Source organism: Ictalurus furcatus, chromosome 27 (assembly GCF_023375685.1).
Source record: "Ictalurus furcatus strain D&B chromosome 27, Billie_1.0, whole genome shotgun sequence".
Taxonomy (NCBI): domain Eukaryota; kingdom Metazoa; phylum Chordata; class Actinopteri; order Siluriformes; family Ictaluridae; genus Ictalurus; species Ictalurus furcatus.
Window position 1 is genome coordinate 2,974,155 of NC_071281.1, and position 23,129 is coordinate 2,997,283.

Genomic DNA, 23,129 nt, shown 5'->3' on the forward strand with positions numbered 1-23,129 from the left:
AACCCAATATATATATAATATATATATATTCCAATATCTAAATATGTTGTGTTACTGAGTGCTCGCGTGACGTCTATGATGAATAAAAACAATTTCACGTGCGTGTTTGAATGAGGTGCACGCGGACGCTCTCGTGTGGTTAGCTAGCTTAGCTAATAGACTCCGACACGATGAATATTTTACAACAAAAATGTATTGTTCGCTATAAATTTATTTTTATAAAAGATATTTTCATAGTAATAATTAATTATACTTTGCTGTAGTGCATGTTTATTATGATGCAGTGAACTAGCTAGCTTGCTACATCGAACGTGCTGTGTCGTTTGCGAACGAGTCGGTTCTTTTAGTTGAATCGGCTCTTTAGAGACTCGCACATGTTCTTGGTTTTTTTTCCCCCCTCTCTTTTATTCTAGATACACATTACATGTGCTTGAGAAAGAAGGGTAAGACTCTCTGAAACAATTCCAGCGATAATCTTCCGAAGACGAAAAATCGCATCGAGTCATGTGGGAGCCGAGGGAGTCGGCTCACTTATTGGTGTGCCGAATGATTGGACTCATATGACTAGATCACGCAGGTTAATATTCACAGCAAACCTGTGGTATATTACTAGTGTTGTCTATGTCCTGTCTTGTTCTTTTATTGTCAGGTGTGATGTCTGTAAGCACAACCAGAGCTGAACAACCGAGTCATTTTCCTTACATGATTCTGATTCAGATATAACAGCTGAGATTCACTTTATTGAACTGAAATGGCTAAAAAAAAAAAAAAAAATGTGTGTAAGATACAAGCCAAAAGGACACAATTGACCATATGGTCATGAATATAGACATTAGATAAAGGTAAGTGTTTGTGTTAAGAAAAAGCTAAGGTATTAAAGGTAAGTGTTTCCATTAAGCGATAAACAGCATCACAGAAATCTCAGTGCGAATACTTTCGCTGTGTGTCCTAATGTTAATGACTTAATGTTATGTAAGGAAGAAAATACATAGGGGTGTGTAATAGGAAATGAATCGATGACAGCGTGCTGTGATGAAGAGTTACTGTTACCACCCTAAAGTGGATTATTTTCCTATAAACAGCACGCTGAATTATAGTCGCATTCATTCAACACTCAAATCAAGTAAGTGGGTCAGTAGAAAATGGGGGAAGCAGTGGATAGTAGTGTTGTGATGCATTTTAGAGATTATTTCACCGGGATGAATTCTGTCCCGCTGCAGTACCACTACGAGCCAATAGGGGAGGAGCGGGGTTGTTTGGCTCACAGGCTGAAACCCATCTCTAGCACCACCCGTTCAAAGGACCCTTACCGGTCCATCCAGCCACTTTTTTTATTTTTTATTTGTCATCTTCCTGGATGACAAGTTTATCGAGGTGTGTGTTTGTTCTTAGTTGTCGACTCCGGCCGAAGGATTGTGCGGGAATGGAAGTGGCGTTACGATCGAACTCTTTAGAAGTCGTGAAGTCAAGGTGCCATATTGCAGTCATCAGGAGAATGCGTTAAACTGGTCTGGGGTACTACATCAAGGTGAATATCCTTTGGCGTTGGACTAGTTGCTATTGTAGTATAGCCCCGTCTGCTTACACACACCTCATACTGGTTGTTTTGTCCAAGAATTTTCGTTTTAATGATCGACACCTCTTTCGTTTCTGAACTTCCAGACCACGTGAAGTGTGTCGGAGCATTTTCCCAGGTAACGTATCAACTCAGACTGACCCCTGAGCCGTCACGGTAATCCTTTGGGAATCGTACCTCATCTTGACCGTGCTTCGTCGATCTTCTTGACTCGCGATCACGCTTAATAATCCGTATTAAGGAGCTAAGTGTGTTTACTTGTAGAAGAAAAGTTCCTGATTAGCATAACAGGGCTGGACGTTGGCTTGTGTGTTAATTCTTGTTTTCTACTACGACTGAACGTTTAGGACCCACTGAATTATATGTGACATTGTGTGGTACGTTGTGTCATTGGGAAATTTTTTTCCATCTGTAACGTTAAACCCCTCGTCGCAGCAACCTGTGACACAAAAAAACAAACAGAGGCATTTACAAGCGGGAGCTCTAAATCGGTTTTATAGGGGTCATGTAAATTGAACATCTCCACCCACCATCTAGCAACAAACTCCAAAAGAGTTTAACACGAGTCGTCGAGCCTTGTATTTCGAGAACATTTGAAACAAACAAAAACGGGTGGGGGTGGGGGTGGGGTGCTGGAACCTCATTTAGGATACGCTAATGTCAAATTCCCCATGCAAGGTTTTTATAATCATCGCTCGACTACTGAACGGCTTGGCAGGTGTGTGTTAAAACCCTGTAGTTGTCTGAGAACTCCCCCCCCCCCCCCCCCCCCCCCGTCTTGAATGACATTTCCAGCTGCACTCCTAACAGATTCTGGAAAAATGATCTCGAGCATTGGGGCACCGTCGTGACTTCAATGAGAAAGCGAGGCGCCTTCGCTCGCACCGATCTCGCCGATAAGGTGGACTACGTTTTTTATTCCCGAACGTCATGGGACGGGTTAAAGTGCGAAACAAAACGGTGTCGTTTCAAACAGGGGAAAAAAGTTTTACTATTAGATAATCGGGACGTAACCGAACATAAATACGTTCCCAACAGATACCAATGCAGATATGAATAACGGGAGCACTATTTATTTGTTTATTTTTAGGAAGTTTGCCAGACAGGTTCACGGGTGGGGCATCTGGTTGAGACGACAAAAAAAAAAAAAAAGAATCATGTGAGTAGGAGGTTTTTAAAATTGTTTGCAAGAAGTCAAATTCATTTATTCATCCTTAGTAACTGCCTGGTCAGGGTCACGGTGGTTTAAATTAGGCTGCTAGTTGTCGTTTTTTTTTTTTTTTAGAGCACAACTCTAGTTGAGAGCAGTTATGAACTGGAGTGATGTAGCTGAGGTTGAGGAAGCGCCGGTGTAGGCCACGGGTTTAATCCCCAATACGTGTATCCGGATATCTGGTGCACTAAACAGATAGAGTGCCATTGTGTTACACGATGAGATTTTTGGGTAGCGGTGCCACCTCACAGCTCCAGGGTCGTTTTATTTTAAGCGTCTCTTAAAATTGAATATCTTGTGTCGTTAAAGCCATTAAGCGCCTGGCCACGCTCGTTCGTTTTTAGCGCCCTACGATTTGCGCTTTATCCAGAAGTCGTTGTGTCGACTGCCGGGACGGAGGGTTCACGGTGTTTCCCTTCCCTCGTGCCAAAAATCAGCAAAGTCGTTTATCAGATGTTCTTTCACTTTCACCATCAGTCATTTAAGCAGGCGATGTGTTGATGTCGTTGGCGACAAAGTAAATTTGGCTCGTTCTTAGCTTGTGGACCTTGGACAGAAGTCTGTGAGACTACTTTACGCGTTGACGCCTTGACATGATGGATCCGGTGTCTGTGTTGTTTGATTCAGCCTTTGTCATGGACTTGATCGTAACCGCGTATGGATTAAACCTAAGCTGTTGTATACCCGCCCACTCGTTTGATCGACAACTGCTAAGAACCTCCCACTCTTTTTAAACAATGACTTTTCCTCACAAGCGTGTTTCGATCTAGGGGACCCGAGATAAGCCGAGGACTCGAGAGCCGTCACTCGCTCAGACTGCTCTGATCGACGGATCAAATCATATCAAAATATGATATTAAGATGCTATTATAAACCTTGATTAGGAAATGATTGTGTTTATAAAAAGCTGTGTTATCAGCACATGCTTGGTGTAAAGTGGATCCTCAGACAGAGCTTTAGTGCTGTCGTTACACTGCCAGCACCGGGGTTAGCAGTATTATTTAAGGTAAGCTGCCTTTGTAATGTCGGCCCTGTGATCTGGACACCACAGAATCTAGTCACGCTTTCTCGTCGTCGCACGCAATCGAAACGAACGTTTTGCCCCGGAAAACTCCTCACACTCTTTTAGGTGAAATACCCGCTCCAGTCCTGTTCACTTTCTTGAAAGGAGAACGACAAACGGCCCTGGGACGTGTGGTATTCCTCACCACTGCGCTGTTCGAGAGAGAGAGAGAGAGAGAGAGCGAGAGAGGAGGGGTCATGAGGAGGGCTGGAAGAGGGGGATCAATCCCCCCCTTTGTCCTATCCAGGACTCCCAATCGGCCAAGAGACTTTCAACTCCTGCTTCCTGTCATATCCTCTTAGTCGGCGTTCCACGTTTATGAGTATAGCGCGTGCTTTGGCCGGTTCCTTCAACTTGCTGGACTCTTTAAAGTTAAAGCGAGGGGGGGAAAGAAAAAAAAAAGACAAACCCAAAAACCTGCCACAGCGAGCAGGCAGCTAAAGCAGACTTCAGTGGGACGGGAATCCCACTCCGCTCGGGCACCATATAGGGAAGCTTCTCCTGTTGGTATTTCTTATCCGAGTTCTTGTTCTACAGGTGGAAAGTGGTTTCCTAGCATGAAACAAGCTTGGGACAAGAACGTTTTCGAGAATGGGCAAAGCAAACAGCAAGGAACAGGCCCGGTGGACTCGGCGCCTTCATTCGAGCACCTCCAGAAGTAAGGGAAATTTATTTATTTATTTTAAAAAAAAAACCCCAAACATTTTACTTTTAAAAACATTGACACCGATTGACTAATCAAGACTTCGTTCGAAATAGTATCTACTGCCAGCTCAAAAAAAAAAAAAAAGTGATGCGTGAATATTTCCAGAAATTCAATTTCACGCTTTCCACGTGTGTTATCTGCTCTCCTGGAGTGTTTATCCAATTCCCTTCTTTAGAAATAAAACGGAGGGTTTTTACAAATTGACAAATATCGGGTTCATACTATTGGGATGCCCTTTAGTTTAATAGTGCGACCATATTGAATTAAAAAAAAAAACCAACAACAATAATTAAATAAAATGAATAAATAAAAAAAACGAATTACTGTTCCATCACGCTGAACGACGAGAATTTTAGTAGGAACGCAAACGGGATATGAATTTATTCTACGCTAGGTCTTCCTCGGTCTCTTTCGCCGTTTCGTTTTTTTTAACTACACGAAACAGCTTGAATATCCACAGGAAATGGGAAAAAAAAAAAGTGGAGGAAAGAAAAAATGAAGACTTTCGCATATTTGGTATTTAAACGCAATAAAATCCCCTTGATAAGTCGTCGATGATTAATCAACTTTGAATCGGATCGGCGTTGGTTTGAATAACGTTCCGGAATAACTGTAAAGTGTTTCTTAATAAAACACAGCAGCCTTTATTACACTTGCATTTAAAAATAGAGGAGTTTGCGCTCTGGTCAGTGGAGATTATGTATTATCTATTAAGTGCCTCAGAGCTCCAGAGTCTCCAGCTTCGGGTTTCTCTCTCTCTCTCTCTCTCGCTGCCACACGTCCTCAGTGTTGCTCCTGGATCTCCGGTTTCCTCCCACGTCCACAAAAAATAAACGTGCTGGTAGGTGGACTGGCGTCTAAACTGTGATTTTTGTTATGATACCCTGGCGTCCCGTCCCCGGGCGTGTTCCCACCTCACGCTCGTATTCCTGGGATAGACTCGGGATCCACCCTGGCCGAGCGCTTACTACTGAAGGTGAATTCAGTAGGAAATGCTTTCCGAATACAGGATGTAAGATGGCAGGACAAAATCCCTTACATCCCGTTCCGTTGTTTTTTTTTTTGTTTGTTTGTTTGTTTGTTTGTTTTTTTTTTAAACTCTTATTCACATTTCTAATGTATTCATCTTCATTTTTTAAATCGTACTATTGCTTTTACACAGTCGTTGTACAGCTGCCTTTTTAAAAACATACAAAATACATCATCGAAAGACTATTATTAACGACGATTAATCCTTTATCCCCAACATTAATCAGACACCACCAAATCTTCGATATAAAATCCGATATTTCAGTCGAGTTTTCAATCAAATTCGGGGGAAAAAAAAAAACGAACCGGGTTAACGACTCGAGGAATGAAGTTTATTATATTACACGTCTCACGAAATGAGGAATGTTAGCAAGAACTCCCGCTGTGGCGATAATAGTGATCCTCGACTGAATAAAATAAAGCTGAAATACTCCAGAGGTTCAAAACATTCACGTTCAAGTTCAATCCCGAGCCCGAAAAGCTGTGGAGACGAACCCCAAAATTTATTTATTTATTTATTTATTTTAAATTCTATAAAAAAAAAAAAAAAAAAAAAAAAATCTTGTCCATGCTATGTTATAGATAAGGGCTACATTTTTTTTTTTTTTTTTTTTTTTTAATTTTATTTCCTAGTTTGTAAGCGTGTTTGAGTGATATTCGCTCCAGGGGTTCGCAAACTTCTGAGTGGCCGTGCGAGTTGATCTTTAACACTCTCTGCGACACTGTCCTGTGGAGTATTCGGGTGAAAATGAAGTACGCCCTCACTCCGTAAAGGTTAAATAAACGTTTCCTTACATATCAGCGGTTATACATTTCTCAAGAAGGAGAAGAGGAAAAAGTCGGTTTGTTGTAAGTCTTTCTAATAAAGTAAACCTCGACGTATTCGATCGAGCGGATTAATACGGTCATGCGCTACCGTCCGAGCCGCTGTTCTAGAAAATGACCTTCTGACCAACCTGATTCGAGAATCCAACCCTTTTAAAATGGAAGCCTGCAGATGACGGATGTGTTCACCCTGTTCGCTTACTCGACCCTCAACTCGGAAGTTTCTAGCCGATGGAAGTTCAAGCTTCTATTTTCGAAAGTATCTCTGCTTGCTTTGCTCATGGTTTCTGCCAAAAAAACGACGACGACAACAACGACGACGTTCTTGTCAAATTGAGATTCCTCACATTGACATGGCGAAAAGGTGTAAGACTTTGGCTTCAGCTGCTGTCAACTACCAACAGCCTATTTGCGGTGGGTCTTAACTTTCCCCAAGTGTGTGCGCCTTTTGGATGTTAACTGATTTAGTGTCGCTGCCCGGAAAGTGTTCATTACTGCCTTGACATGCAAAAGCAACTGGGCTTAATCTTAATGTTTATGGCTGGAGTGGGGTTTTTTTTTTTTTTTTCTCTCTTTCGGGGAGTACCGAAAGCTGTTTTAATGTGTCCGTGCGACTGAACAAGACGATAATCTCAATTATTTCAACAACAACAACAAAAAAGCCTTTATTAATAAAAAAAAAATAAAATACTGTGATGTTCTTGGAGGTGAAGATGCCGTTAATCGGTTACTTGTTAGTTACTAGTATGTACTTATCTGATTTCGTAAAAAAGCTTTCCTCAAATAATCCAAAATTGAACACAGGACTGCAAACCAAAAATAAAATGATAATCGATCGTTAAATATGTCTAGTAGGCTACACTTTATTTCCCAGTTTCCACACACACACACACACACACACACGCGCTTTGCTACGTCATATAGAAACGTTAAAATCATCGCGGACGTGACGCTTCACGCCGCCTTTTCGTCACAACGTCGCGAAACCAACCGCCGAGAATGCAGGAAGCGTCGATCCTGCGGGTCACGTTGATGATAAAGTTGTGATATTCAGGGGGTCCAAGCACCGAAGAAACACGGGACAGAATGAGTACTAGTACTATCGGTGTGAAATTCCGGAATAGAAATGGGGCGATGTTGCTTATGGAATAAACTCGTACTGAGGTCACGTGTCTGATCTATCTTCCAGTTAAAGGGAAACGTCGAGGAAAAAAAGTCCCCGTTCGTCTCCCGCGTGATCACGTCGGTCACGCCCGGATGAGTCGCGGGCGCGTGTCGGCTGACGTGCGTGTCCCGTTTCGAGCGACCCTGTAGGGATGAGCGTAAAACGAAACCAGAAACGTGAGCTAAGTCTTAATTACTTCTCGCCCGACCTTTCCCAAGGCCTGCGCATGGCGTGAAGCAGATTATATTATGTGTGATAAGCTGTATGGAGCGGAGCGGCCGCGGACGTCGCCGCGCTGTCACGAAGACACACGGCAGGTTAAAGGGCGTCTGGGTCAACTCCGAAGAGAAAGGATTCATGGTGGGGTGCTGGTTCATTCCCCGAATCCGGTTGCTCGGACGGTGGTATGGTTTCTATAGTAACAAGTCTTAAGGGTGGAGAACAAATATGATTGGCGAAAGTGTGTGTGTGTGTGTGAGACAACAACTATATTACGTATACGTGCGATTTATCATTTCAGTGTCGCACGCATCTCCAGCCAATAAGTGAGAAGAAACGGGGTCATGGTATCACCTGGTTATTTTTAGCACGTGCATTCTGCATGGCACCCGGTAACACCACACACACACACACACACACACATATCCCTGACATCACACCCCTTCTTACTCCTCATCCTCCCATTCTCCCATAGATTTATTTAATGATTATTTTTTTTATATTGACGCTCAACAGACGTGAGAACGAGACTCGAGGAACAGCTGAGCTCACGAAGATTCTAGTCACTTCAAAGACATCCCGCTTTCGATGCACGAGATCTGGTTTGTGGTGGGAATGCGATCAGTGACGCTACACATGCTCCGGATAAAGCTCGGACCAGCTGAGCATTTATTGTGTCCCGTAGTGTGTGATCCTGTGATGTCACCGCCGGTTTGTCTCTCGTCGTGCGCTCACTACGAGAGACAACACGGGGAGAAGAAAAAAAAAACAAAACAACACAGCTGTGTGTCGTTAAAGCAAGCACGCAAGGACAAAGACCTTTTTTTTTTTTTGGTCACATAGAATGTGCAGCAAATCGTTTCGTCGTCGGCTCAGCCGCGTCTCTGTACGCCGGAGTACAGTCATTCTTCCGTTAATCCCACCGTCGATGCTCCGTTTTCTGTTTTAGAGCGATTGCTCACACGCTTTTTTCGAATCGTATCCGACTTCCTGTCTCACCTCGTGTTTTGCTGTGAAACGGTTCAACACATGAAGCTACATCATCCTTACATAAAGAACAGGATTCCAGCGCTCTGTGTGTGTGTGTGTGTGTGTGTGTGTGTGTGTGTGTGTGTGTCGTCTGGTCTGTTTTTTTTTGGCATCCGTGCGGTATTCAGGTTCTCAGAGAGTTCTCCGGAGAGCTGACGGCACTCATGCGGCTCGCGTCACGGCTAAGCGAGAAGGCGATAACGATCTGATTGATCTTTTATCCAAAATGTATTTATTTATTTATTTATTTATTTATTTTTATCACGACCCAAAAGCTGACTGTTTCGGAACGTCGTTCGAAATGAGCGATTTCCGGATCGGGTCTCGCTGACGGGTCATGTGCGATGAATTTGATGGAGTTCTGTGAAGAGTTTCCATATTATGTTTCTAACATAAAGGTTATAGACACTGTGTGTGTGTGTGTGTCTAAGTTCTCGCCGCTCGCTTGCTCGCTCAGGATTGGCTGGACGGTGTTTGGACAAGTGGTTGTGCTCACCTCTCTGAAGTATCTGGTATGCCTGGACATAAAACCCTGTACTTTAAACCATGAAATCCCATATGCTTCCTGACTATTTGTCTCGCAGTCCTTTTTATTGCGTTTTCCACCGTTCCCAGCCCCTGGAAAAGAGTTCCTCTCGATCACACAGGTTTTAACGGGGGCGCCAAGCATCTCAGCCCTCTGCGATTTTACGCTAAAAGAGGGAGCCGTAAAGGACTGAAAGGTATTTGAAGGAAAATGGAAATAGAATTTGCGGGAAGATGCCGAGCCAAGAATATTGAACCGTGTTTACCGCTGCTCCTACTGTAGAGCAAGACTCACCTCTGGGGGGTGGGGGGGGGCATACTCTATTTGTTCTAGGGAACAGTGAACTAGCTGGCAGAATGGAGTACTTCCACTCTGTCTGTCCTGTGAAGGCTACGATTCTTCAGTAGCGGTCAAAGGCCGACGCGTCCCCGTTTCTTAACAGACTCATCTCTAGCCTTGTAACTGTCACTTTGTTATCGCGAGCCACTGCTACAAACCTGTCTCTCCGTCCTTCGCGAGCGATATCGGAGTCCGTTCCCGAGGGAGGGGTTCTCGAGCTGAAACCAAAGAAGCGCATGTGGAGAAAACAGCTCGCTGTCAGGAGAGCAGTCCGCCTGCCAGTCAACCCCAAAAAAAAAACAACACAGGGACAGGACCGTAAAGTAAAGCCGGGGGATTAATAAATGCACGGAGAGACGCTGATGATGGATTGATTGAAAACATGGGTGTATGATTTTGGATTTATGGAGCAATAAAAGGACTGTACATGAACATGAACAGGAATTGATGTAATGGTGTTAGAATAACAACTTCGGCCACGAAGATGGACTTCGTGTCCATCTTATTTATTTATTTATTTATTTATTTAGAAAAACATCAACAAAAACATCATTTTTCAGAATTTCTGGTCTCTCCTCTCCTGTTGGTGTTATTGGCGTTGGTCGATTGTTTGTTAGTGAAAGAAGTGTGTAGTAGCAGGCCACAAATTCACAGGTCGGTACAGTCTGTTCCCGCGCCTCTCGGCTCCTGACACACCTCAAGCTGGAGATGATTTGTGAGGTATTTATGCTACAGAAACGACACCCTGTCACCATGCTTGACCCCGTTCTTTTCCCCCCATATAGAGGCATCTCAGTTCTTTGGTGAAACTGAACTTGCCTGTCACTGGCCTCTTGAAGCCTCCCACAACTCTCTGCCAGGTGTCCTCTTCATAAATTTTCCCAAGTATCAGTGCTGCATTCGTTGGCCAACAGGAGGCTGGGGTGGGGGGGGGTGGGGGGGTTAATATATAATTTTACAAATCACTGTTTATAATTTTAGATTTCAGCCCCTGCATCAACGTTAATGTCCAGCAATTCCTGACATTTTACCCCCTGTATTTTCTCTCGGTCACATGACCCCACCTGGCTTGGCCATGACCCACACGCCGGGTGACTACAGGCTGGCAACATTTTGTTGACTTGTTGACAGTTGAAAATGGATCGATTGGTGCCAAGACTTCCACCTCTGGTGGCAGTTAGATAAATGACAGAAATAATTTCCAATAATGCACTGGTGTCAGCACTCTTACGTACTTCTGTTGTCATCTCCCAGGCTTCCAGGGATACTCCGAACAGACTCACTCAAGTCTGAGTTTCTGCTTCTTGACGTTAATAAGATAAAAAAAGGTGTCCGGTACAGCTTTACATCAGACTGTTACCTCTGAAACTGGAGACTCCTTCCATAAATGCTAAATAATTAAACGTCTCCTTATAGAAAACTTCAGCATATCGACGTTTTTTAAAATCCGTTTATATGGGGCTGCCCCCGTGTATCAGCTGAAACGATAACGTATTAGTACCCTCTACGCGTTACGCGTTAACGTCCCTACTGTTTTGAATCAAACAAGGCTGACGTTTTGTTTAAGGGACATCAAATCGCAGTCACTCAAATATCAAAAACGGATGTCTGTGGAAACGCGTTCCGAAACTACGACGTGTTCTTCCCTGAACTCGACGGTTGCTGGTTGAAATGAGATTTTTCCTTAACGAATTCAGCGTCTTCTGGTGGTGACAGATAAGCTTAGCTTTACGAGGGCTTTACAGGACCTCTAACAGCGTGCCCTTCTCTCACACTTGGGATCACCTTTCTGTAATCTAAAACCGACCAGGCGTGCCAAAAACTCCTCACCGTATTAGCCATTGAATTAATGGCCGCTTCGATTTTGTTTATGCGAAACAAAGGACGGTGAGGAGAATCCTTCAGAAAGGATCAGGATTCGGATCGAGTTTCGGGACGGTGTTGCATTCTGGTCGGAGAAGCGTAACAAGTTCTTTGTCAGCTCTCAGTACTGGGCACCTGATAAACATGGTCTAGGGGTTGGGATTCCTTCAGTTAGTAAGTGGAAGTGGGTTCTGATGTAAATGGGTTAGCACTTTACATAAAGGTTCCTTCCACTGACAATATTTAACATACCGTAATATAACATTTGCTAATTTTTACTCATCGGTTGGATAAACAGTCACTGCAGGTAAGTGTGTTTCATTAACCACTTTATTACTTTGTTAACATTACTGATGGGTTGTTCATGCAGAGGTGCCAACATTTACGGTTCAGCAGTAGCATTTACAATTTTTGACCCGTTGCGACGGCAGTAGCGGAGCCGCCTTTCCCAGCAGAACAATGAAATCACTGAAGGGGAAAGGACGCGGAGTGTGAAAGAAGCATTTGTTGATGTAAGCGGTTACTTTTGATTCATGGCGTACTGTGAGCCAGTGGAGGGCAGGGCTGTAGTGTTTGATCTTTGTAACTTGACGGTGTTATGTAATCAGTTAGTGGAAGTTCTACCAAAAATAAAAGCAGCTAGAAATTTCAAAGTGAAAGTGTTTTACTTTGAGCTTGGCATGGCGTGAGGTGTTTTAAGTGTGGTTTTTAGTAGTGTTTTGGGATGTTTTGAGTGCGGTTGAAGTTATTTATCGTGGCGTGAGGTAGTTTGCCGTATTTGACCACAATCTTTAGGTGTACCTTGTGCAGATTGAATTGTTCCCCGTGTTCTGGGGGCGTTTTTGGCTGTTTTTGGAGTTCACTGCACGGTCTTGGTGTAGTTTGGGTCTTCCTTGGTGCAGACTGGGTTCCTGGTGCAGTTTGATGTATTCTTAGTGTAGTTTGAGGTGTTCTTGGTGCAGTTCGGGTTGTTTTGGGTGCAGTTTGGGTTGCTGGTGTAATTTGGGTTGGTCTTGGTGCTGGTTGGGCTGTTGTTGCAGTTTGGGTTGGTTTTGGTGCAGTTTGGGTTGTTTTTGGTGTAGTTTTGGTGGGGTTTTTAATGTAGTTAGGGTTTTTTCTGGTGCAGTTCAGGTGAGTTTTGGTGCAATCTTGTTATAGTGTGGATAGTGTTGGTGTAGTTTGGGTTGTTTATGGTGTTTTGGGTTATAGTGTAGTTTGGGATGTTTATGGTGTTTTGGGTTATAGTGTAGTTTGGGTTGTTTATGGTGTTTTGGGTTATAGTGTAGTTTGGGTTGTTTATGGTGTTTTGGGTTATAGTGTAGTTTGGGTTGTTTTTGGTGTTTTGGGTTGTTTATGGTGTTTTGGGTTATATTGTAGTTTGGGTTGTTTATGGTGTTTTGGGTTATAGTGTAGTTTGGGTTGTTTATGGTGTTTTGGGTTATAGTGTAGTTTGGGTTGTTTATGGTGTTTTGGGTTATAGTGTAGTTTGGGTTGTTTATGGTGTTTTGGGTTATAGTGTAGTTTGGGTTGTTTATGGTGGTTTGGGTTGTTTATGGTGTTTTGGGTTATAGTGTAGTTCGGGCTGTTTATGGTGTTTTGGGTTATAGTGTAGTTCGGGCTGTTTATGGTGTTTTGGGTTATAGTGTAGTTCGGCTGTTTATGGTGTTTTGGGTTATAGTGTAGTTCGGGCTGTTTATGGTGTTTTGGGTTATAGTGTAGTTCGGCTGTTTATGGTGTTTTGGGTTATAGTGTAGTTCGGGATGTTTATGGTGTTTTGGGTTATAGTGTAGTTTGGGTTGTTTATGGTGTTTTGGGTTATAGTGTAGTTTGGGTTGTTTATGGTGTTTTGGGTTATAGTGTAGTTTGGGCTGTTTTTGATGTAGTTTTGGTGCAGTTTGCCTTAATGTTGGTACGATTTGAGGTCGTTCTTGGTGCAGTTTGGGTTGTTTTCGGCGCAGCTTTGGTTTTTTAGTTACATTTGGGTCGCTTTTGCCGCAGTTTTCCAATCGGCACCTTGTTTGCACTTTGTTGCAATTGTTTGACAGTTTAACACGCTGTAGGTCCAGTTCGAGTCGTTCCTTGTGTATTATGGGTTGTTTGTGGACTAGCTTGACCTGTTTAGGCTACAGTTTTAGCAGACTTTTGATGGACTTTTGCTTCCAATAAATTATACCATCATTACCTAGGTGGTATTTATTCTGCTCACGCTCCTTCCAGAGCTCCAGGTGTGAATACTGGGACACAGAGTGACACTGGTGACTCATACAGTAGTTTTGAAACCGGGTGACTCATGCCCTCCTACAACTCACCTTGCATAACATCAAAACACACACACACACTTACAGAAGTGGGTCAGATCTGCTTAGCCATCACCACAGGGATCTGAAAGAGTCTTGCGTAACTCTAGATGACACACTGAACGGACTCCAGATACAGCTCTGTGTAGTACCCGTGATCCAGTCCACCCACTTTAAAACCGTAGAATATTTTTCTTGCGATTATTTCCACCCTCGGCTTTTTGCCACACCCCTGTCGCGGAGCAGCTCGCTGTGATCCTTTTCATTACCTGTAGGAGTCAACTACCTATTAAAACGCTTACTCAACCTCGACTGTCGTTAACAGTGGCTCTCCCGTTGAGCCCGGCCGTTCGTAATAGCGCTCTCCTCCTAGCTCACAGAGTCGGTTGTGAGTTTGAAAACGTGCCCTCGTCCCAGAGGAAGCCTTCCTGGATCGCTAGCTGTCACGAGAGAAGTAGATTAATGGTGTAAAAATAGGCGATGACTAAAACTGAAAGAATGGGTAAAGTGTTAAACGGTAACACAAGAAGTTATCAACAGCGAGAGGTGTGTTTGATTTGATTTCCTCCCTCTGGAAGTATTACTATCATCATTATCGTTAGCGCTGTGTGTGTGTGTGTGTGTGTGTGTGTGTGTGTGTGTGTGTGTCTGTGTCATGCTGCTCACACTCTTATCTGAGCGGCGTGTTGTCTCGGAGGAGGAGGGGGTCCATGGTGCCGTAGCTAATGGTGCAGACGACGGAGTAATGACAAGGCTTGTGGCTGTGGCTGGCAATGAAGATCTATGTCTATATCTCTCCTCTCCCCTGGGCTCCCTAATCACCACACACACACACACACACACACACACACACAGAGCTCAGAGGCTTGGCTGTGCATCGAAATCCACTCCTCTTTTTAGACCAAGGGAAAGTGTTTGTATTGTTCTAACGGATGAACTCTGGTTGTGAAATTGTAAACGCGCAGTACACGGTCGATCGTTACCCTCGTGTACACACTCTCTCACTGGTTCATTCGGTGTAGTCGATAATCGACGGGCCCAGGGGGAAGAGCAGCTCGTATTAACTAATTGGACCCATGTTACATATTTAACCTCGTACTCATTATCTCTAGACAGCACGTGCGTGTGGTGTGTGAGAGGTATGTGTGTGTGTGTGTGCGCAGGGAAAGCCAGATCCAGCTGTCATCAGGCTTCCGCGAGCAGACACAGAGCAGTGCCTCTTCTCCTCTGCATTCGCTCCGTTAGATAACCTCGGAACTCCACTTCACCAGAGAGCTAAATTAAACCCGAAGCGCAACAGCTCAGCCCCAGACTGGAACGGACGCACAACGCACCCGGCGTCGTCGTGACCTCGAGGCTTCGTTTTAGTCTCCGAGGCTGGAGTAGCTAGCGACCTTACAGCCTGCACTTTAACGTCGTGCAAACCGCACGCGTAAATCATCACGCACTTATCTCGACGCGTATCGGGTTGTTCGGTGTCTCTAACACGCTTGTTCATGTGGTTTCCGACACCGTACGACACGCCGTTAGCTATAAATACTGACGTCGAGGAGCTAAAAACGGTCCATCGCTTTCTTCCTCAGCACATACTGTAGTTCGGTGCCCCACACACACACACACACACACACACACACACACACACACTCGGGTAGGAAAGAAAGCGTGGTCTAACGTTTGAAGACGGAAATGTGAATTGGATTTCGTTTGTTCGGTGTGTTTGAACGATCTTAAATCTTAATCTTAAACTTTCCTTACTTGTTAGCGACACTGGCTGACACTATTCGCGCTAGGACGAACGCGAAGACGACAACCTTACATGGTCTAGTCGATGAGGCCTACATTTGGGTCAGAATGGGGTCCCGTTTATGTCGCACGAGCTTGTAGATACGCAACCCGACGTGCTCTCCTGCCACGACGTTCGTTGCGTCGAGATGCTTTTCTGCTCGCCACGGTCGTAAAGAGTAGTTATATAGAAAAGCGCTTCAGATCAAAAGGCTGTCGATCCACAGTAAGATGACCCTTATAGGATAGGTATGAGAGTAAATAGTAAATAAATACCCTTTATCTTTATAAGATAGCAAACAGATAAGATAAACAAGTCACTGCCTCTTGGTGCTATCTATCCTCCTGCAGTGGTGAACGGGCACGTCCGACATTTCGTCCATTCCTTAACCCCCGTGCTCTTCTGGCTCCCTCAGAGACGTCCATCTCTCTCAGAGACGTCCATAACTCATCTCGTCTGGGTTCTGGATCACGTCACGTCTAAGCCGTTTTGCACACTGATTTCCGTCGTGTCCGGAACGGAAACACGCGGATCCATATGATTGGATTAAGAGTCTGCGATGGGGTTTTTTTTTATTTTATTTAAATAAATAAATAAATAAATAAATTCTTCTGTTACGGTTGTAGAAGAAATCATAAACCAATTTATTAGCCCCTTGAGTTGAATCCAAAATGTAACAACTCAAAAACAAATCGCATATGAATATAAACGATGTCACGTTTTTACGATGCATACGTATCGGGACGTTTGCTTCAAAACTGTAGTGTTTGTATTTAAACAAATGCGGTTTCTTTATACGTTTATTTATATACGCGTTTGTACATCGAAAATAATATTTCCGTACAAAATTGTAACATTTCACAAGCTTAAAAGACGAACGTATTGCGACTTCATTTATCAGTCCCTCCAGGATTCCATGATTTTTTTTTTTTTTTTTTTTTGCGATTGTGGACCTTAACGCGAGATCGAGCAAACTCGATATTCCGATTTTCCGCAGATTCCGTTTAAGTACACGAGCCAGGGCGCTATCGCTTTCAGCGAGCCGCTGAGGGGGCAGGGAGGGGAACAGGCATATGCGCAGGCATAGTTTTCCATGTGTGGGCCGAGGAGCAGGTGGACGAGGCGCCGTGAACCGATTGGCCGACGACAGCACGTTGCTGGGCAGAGCTGCAAGCTGATTGGTCAAAGTCGAATAGTGCTGACAGATGGTAAAACGCTACTTACTTGGGCGCTGGATGCCATTACAGCGTCACTCTGGATGAAACCGAAGGCATACGGAGCGCCCAAAGGGTCCAAACTGTCTGACGGTTTCAGTGTCAAGGCTGCGTTTTTTTTTTTTTATTCAAATGAAATGATTACTATTATTGAACAGCTTTGCGTTTCCCAACGCCGTGAAGCTACAGATATTATAGAGAGTATGTTCAAGTCGTCAGTAGGCAACTCGAGAGCCGAGGGCTCTTGAGCTCTTCATCCAGATCAGATGATGGTGATTATGCTGTATTCTAAGATCTATAACGACTTTGAAACCCAAGCGAGTCCAGTCCAAGAATCCGATCCAACACGGCGCCAAAGCTAAGCAAGTTTAATGGTCCATATGAATCTATTTAAGAACAGTACCACTGGGACGTGCTGTTAATATTCTTTACAGGGAGATGAAATTGTCAGAATAAATCTCGTCGCCAATAGAGACAGAGAGAGAGAGAGAGAATAGCAGATTGGAGGGTGTGAGTTTGTATTTACATGCCAGCTCTGACCGCAGATCATGGTGAGACGTGCCGGCTAGGTTAATTTATCGGCGCCTGGCCAAACAACAACAGAGCCAGAAACCTGGCACCTTCATCGCTCCATGTGCTCCAGAGCTCATTGACACGTACCGTCAGCGAGCAGGGTGTACAGCGTCGAGCTCTTCTTACTGACCGCCAGGGCCGACGCTTCAGCCTACGCCACGGTTCCTCAGAGTCATCCGTGTGCGGTGCATGCTGGGTATTTACGCCAATTTCCATATGCCATGAAACCGCATCGGTTTTTCTTCAGCGACTTTTCCGACTTAGCAGACTTTCAAGAACTCGGTTTCTTGGCTTTACTTTTCAAAGAACGAAGCAGCTATGAAGTCTAATCTGTATGATAGAGACGTGAGCTTGGGGATCGTCGCCGAAGCGTTTATAACATGACTCCAGGATCCACTCGGAGCACGGCGCTGAGGATTTCCTGATCGCTCGGATTCATTTTCTATAACGGCAGTAATCCGAGCGAACGACGCACCATATAAACTGATCAAGTCAGTCGTTAATAAATAAACAATCGTAACCGCGGACAAAACAAAAACGCCGTCCTACGCCGTGTGAATTTGGACCGAGTGTGTTGTGAGTTGGGTGGAGTTCAGCTTGCTGTAAATCACCACCTCCCCTACCCAGGTCACCCAGCGAGCAGCTGATCCAGAACCGCTCATCGACATGACACGCTTGTTAATCGATGACTTATAGCTTGTTGGTGTAAAGCTGTTCCAACCATGTTTTTTTTTTTTTGTGTGTTGAGGTGCTAGAACCTGGGGGCTTTCATTTCCCATGCTGCACTGCTCTCAAATGCTGTATGAAGGATGAAAAATCTCTGAGCTCCATCTAGTGGACATGGACGTGCTTTTAGTATCGTTTGGCTCATTCAGAGTCAACTCGGACAAGGTCGTCGATGCATGACTCGGATATCATATTGAAAAAATATATATAAATATCTAAGAAGCCATGTTTAGGAATTAATATCTCCAGAAATATTATTCCCAGCCACCTGAAATTCGGCATAAACATAAGCTTGTTTTCTATCTTGTTTTTTTTCTTTCTTTCTTTTTTTTCTTATAAGGTCCTCAAATTAGGAAAAAGTACAAAATTTCAACCAATAGGATTCAAGATATTGACAAAAATCACAAGTGGCGCTATATTGACGTGCCCATGGCGGTGACTCATTAGTAGAATCATGAAAAATGGTGCGAAGTATATTTAAAGTGAGGTCACGTTATGCTCCGAGTTGTGACATCCTTCCATGATCCTTGTTTTTGCCTGTTCGCCTAAATGTGTATAAGGAAAACCTTTATATATTATCATATCATATATCATATTATCCGTGCGTGTTAACCGTTGGAATGGAAGCTTACGACATCAGAAAACGCAACCCGGTGTCTGAACGGGACATTCAGACAGATTTCATGCAAGACTTCCATAGTTCAAAGAGCTAAAATTGGATTCGGGTCAGATTAAATATGACCATATTATGATGATGATATAATATTAATATTAATATTAATATTGTGATAAACGATGCCACTTTTTCGAGATATTGTGACTGTCGTGAAAACGTTTTATTGAATAAGTGTAAAAGACATTCTTAGGAATTGCAAAATGTCTCGAAGCAGCCGATTTGATGTTCAAAAATCTCGCACGTGAAACATGATTTTGTATACGTCTTTTATAAATATATATTTAAAATAAACAAAAAATGCCGTTGGTAAAAAAATAACAACGTGAGAAATTGTCACGATACACTTTCCTCGGATGAGTTTCAAATATGTAATAATTTAAAATTATATATTTAAAAATTTATTATTATTATTTTTTTTACAATTCTTTACATGCATTCTTTACAATTTTTTAAGTACATTTTAGTTTAAAGTAATGTATTTTTCTGGTCATTGTAGATATAATTATTATTTTTTTTAACGGTTTTGCTGGCACGACGTATCGTGCGTGTTTAATTCAACTATAAACCGAGCGAGGCGTATCCGATGATGCGTACGTGTGTGTATTTTGTAACCGGTGCGTAAAAAGAGACAGCCCGCGCTTCCTATATAACTTTTCAACTTTCTCAGTCTATGTGTTATAGAATGTATAGTTAGTTCTGCCAGTGTGTGTGTGTGTGTGTGTGTGTGTGTGTGTGTGTGTGTTTCGATTCTGAAATATTTAAACCAGCTGCTAAACACCGACCGTAAGCCTAATGTGTGTTTAATGGCCGCGTGGATTAGGAATCGACGACAGGCAGTAAGGACTTTCGGATGCACTCTGTCTGCAGTTTAAATGGACGTATTTTGAAGAACGTCATGCCGATGCAACAAATGTGACATTTTAGATTTGAGCGAGGGAGAGAGCTCTTTCTACACCGTATACTTAAGCGTGAAATAATTTGATATATATGTATATATATATTTTTTTTACGCTAGTACTGTACATTGCTGTAGCGAAATATTCCGGTATGTTTAATACAGGTTAATAGCCGTAGGTAATAAATATTAACTATACACTGCGAGTCCAAAATGATCAAGTGTTTTATTACAGTTTTCCACAATAGTAGCGTTAGAATCGGACGGAAACATTTAAACGAGTTGCCAGTAAGTCCATTAAATCTTTGTGTTTCGATTTAGCTTGTTCATTTCTTCCACGGATTTTCGAATTCTACAGTACTGAATCGCTTCCGTTTCTTGAAGTTTAACACAGTTCGAAAGCTATACTATACGAATACATGACGTAATAAAATGAAAGATCTAGTTCGGTTAAAAATGCGTGTTTTTGGTGGGGTTTCGTAACTTTTTTTTTTTTTAAACCTAAAACCGACCATTTCTGTGCTGAGAAAGCGATTTAAAAACAATTCCTAACATGTTTTCAGGTGCTTCCTGATGATCGAATTTCCTTCCGATTATAATCGTCTACAAGTTAAAGAAAGCCTCGTTGGGCTCTAGGGATAGTTTATCCACCAGCGAGTAGAAGATCCCTAATGGAAACCTTCAGGAATGTGATGGAAAGCGTATGAAACCGGTAATTTGTTAAAAAAAATATATATATATTTTGTTTACTAGAGGTATGATGCTCTGTATGTGTAAACACTGAGCAAAGGATGTCGCAAAACTGTCACAAAATAAATAAATAAATAAATAAATAAATAAATGACTTGGCACGTAGACTCAGGAGGCGTGGCCTAAAGTTTTAAGGTGAAAAGATCATTCATAATTCACACGTTTCCGTTATTACGTTCGTTTCCTAGCGCCGGCTCGAAAATAAACACGCAGACCGCAGACAGTGTAGCTTCTACGGTTTGAGCTGGGGTTACTGTCTCCGCATGTCCGCGTGGGTTCTCTGGTTTCCTTCCACCTCCCAAAAACGTGCCGGTGAGGTGGATTGGTTCCACAAACATGCCTGTAGGTGTATGTGTATATGCACGGCGCCATGATATCCCATCCAAGGTGTATTCCCGCCTCCCGCCCAGTGTTCCCATAATAGGCTGTAGACCCTGACCCTGATAAAGTGCTCACTGTAGATGAATGAACGAACTTTCGACAGTGTCGTATTTACCTCCTGCAGCGAGTAGAGTCCGTCGAGAATGAATTTGTTTTTGCTTGTGTGCGGACCACCGCTCATGCTGTCAGTGCTTCTGTTTGTCATTAGAAATTGCCCTTATCGCTCGTGTCTAAGCGAGACACATTGCTGCTGCCAGTAAAATATGGACATGGAAAAACAAGAGCAGATGTTTAGTGACAGTCAGACGGAATGGCGGGGGGGGGGGGGCGTTTACGAGTGGAAAAGACAATCAGGTCTGAAGACTGCCAGTCAGTGCAAAAAGTCTAGACAGAAGTCTAGTTTGGATTGTATCAATCGACGTGTAACGGACGCTCAGAACAGAATTATAAACCAGTGGTTAATCTCTGAAGCTGACCCAGTGGGGTCTTGGATTTCTTTCTGTCATCACAGTGGCAAAAATCAAGCTGGTTCATCAGTCACACATCGCCTTGTTGACGATAGCGCCAGGGTACAGTAACTCAAACAAGCACTCTTTACAGCTGTGCTGAGCAGAAAGGCATCTCAGCACATCGACTCGTGAGGCAGATGCAGGACACCACGTCGGATTCCGCTCCGATCAGCCGGGAACGGGACGGACATCTGACGCCCCAAACGTCCATATCGCGGGCGCTTCAAAATGGCCGCACAACCCCTACGGTTCCTTTCAGGAAACAGTATAAGATCAGCCGTCTTCTGATGTCTCTCGTATGACGTGTTGCGTTCGGACGAGGCGTTCCCGTTAATTCTGCGGAACGGTCACTCCTACCGAGGAGCGCGTTTCATCAGCGTCGCGATCGTGATGATTCGTTACTGTTATCGCGGTGGATTTACAGTATTCTCGTCGCGTTTACAGTGCTCTCACGCTAACAAGTTGTTAGCGTTTTAGATTTTCTTTCACTTTTTCGTTTTCAGACCAATCGTGCGATGTTTTTTTTTTTTTTTTTTTTTAATTTTAAAACATGTTAAAAAAACGTGTTTTTCCTACTTTAAGTGCAGCAAAAATGGAACATTGTGTAACGTAAAAAAGGTTGTAAAAAAATCCAGTGGTGGTGGTTTAAAAAAAAAAAAAAAAAAGGTAAATAAATAATAATAATAATAATAATAATAATAATAATAAAAACTAGTCATTCTTGTGCTATGAAAATGTACCACTGCTGCACATTGAAACACTCCGCCTCAGAAATGTAACTGATATCAAATTTTACATCTGAAATTATATTATTGCCAAAAATATTTTTGAATTTATTGCTATATTTCACAAAGGTGCCTAGCTTTGGTTTTGGCTTTGTGCTCGTCCCTGGACTTTGCTAAGCACTCGTGGCATTTCGCAGCCCGTCATGCGCTTGTAAAGCACCCTGCTAGAGTCAGTCACGCACACAGACTCGCCAAAGCAGCTATGAGTGGTCACAGTGTGTGTGTGTGTGTGGTAAGTGGAGGTCACAGTAAGGAGAAGCGTGTGCCAAGAACCTAGTAGACGTCTAGCGCTCAGGTCAGTCGTTGTTCTTTGATTGCTTTTGCTCATACGGGTGAAAGGAATGTGGTGTGCGAGGTCTCGGTGAATCGGTCAGAGAGGTGTGTGGTTTAGCACGTTCTAATTCGCGCTTGCTTTTCTTCCTCACTCATCTCCATGGCTAATTTATCAGTTCCTGTTTTGGAGCGGCTGTGTGTGTGTGTGTGTGTGTGTGTGTGTGTGTGTGTGTGTGTGTGCGCATGAAGAAACTCCAAGATCCGGGTGCATCTCTTTGGACTTGAAGTGGAACCGTGCTCTAAAACATCTCTCCCGGTGATTTATTTTGATTCGTTTCCCCAAAACGTTATGATGTGATGTCACGTTTTTATGATCCAACAGGAAATCGATATTTTTCCCTCAAATTTTTATTCTCCGAAGATATTTCAGAAGATAAAATCGATTACCGGTGGCAAATTTTATTCCAGGCACTCTTTTTCTGATGGCTTTTGAATTCGGCTGTATGTATATGAGTCGCAAAGATTTCAGTGCTAGTTTTCGGGAGTCGCGCTAAGTTTACAACGGTTGTGTTTAAAATGTACTAAAAATACAGTCGCTGCAAAATGACTGAGCGAATGAATTTCGCAGTAATGCTGTGATTTGAAAGAGCTAAACTCTTCACTGTACGTTTTAAATATTGTATTCTGTGTAATACTACGACTATCCATGTACGA

At 43.2% G+C, this 23,129-nt stretch overlaps 1 protein-coding gene across 1 annotated transcript in view; it reads left to right on the forward strand.

Annotated features, from left to right (window-relative positions):
- Nucleotides 1-4,223: 4,223 nt before the first annotated feature.
- rbm20 (RNA binding motif protein 20) overlaps nt 4,224-23,129 on the forward strand; it is a 42,736-nt gene continuing 23,830 nt past the window's right edge. Inside the window, exon 1 of the mRNA XM_053616742.1 lies at nt 4,224-4,510. Within this exon, the coding sequence (XP_053472717.1) occupies nt 4,410-4,510 (101 nt within the window). The 5' untranslated portion in view covers nt 4,224-4,409. The remainder of the gene's footprint in view (nt 4,511-23,129) is intronic.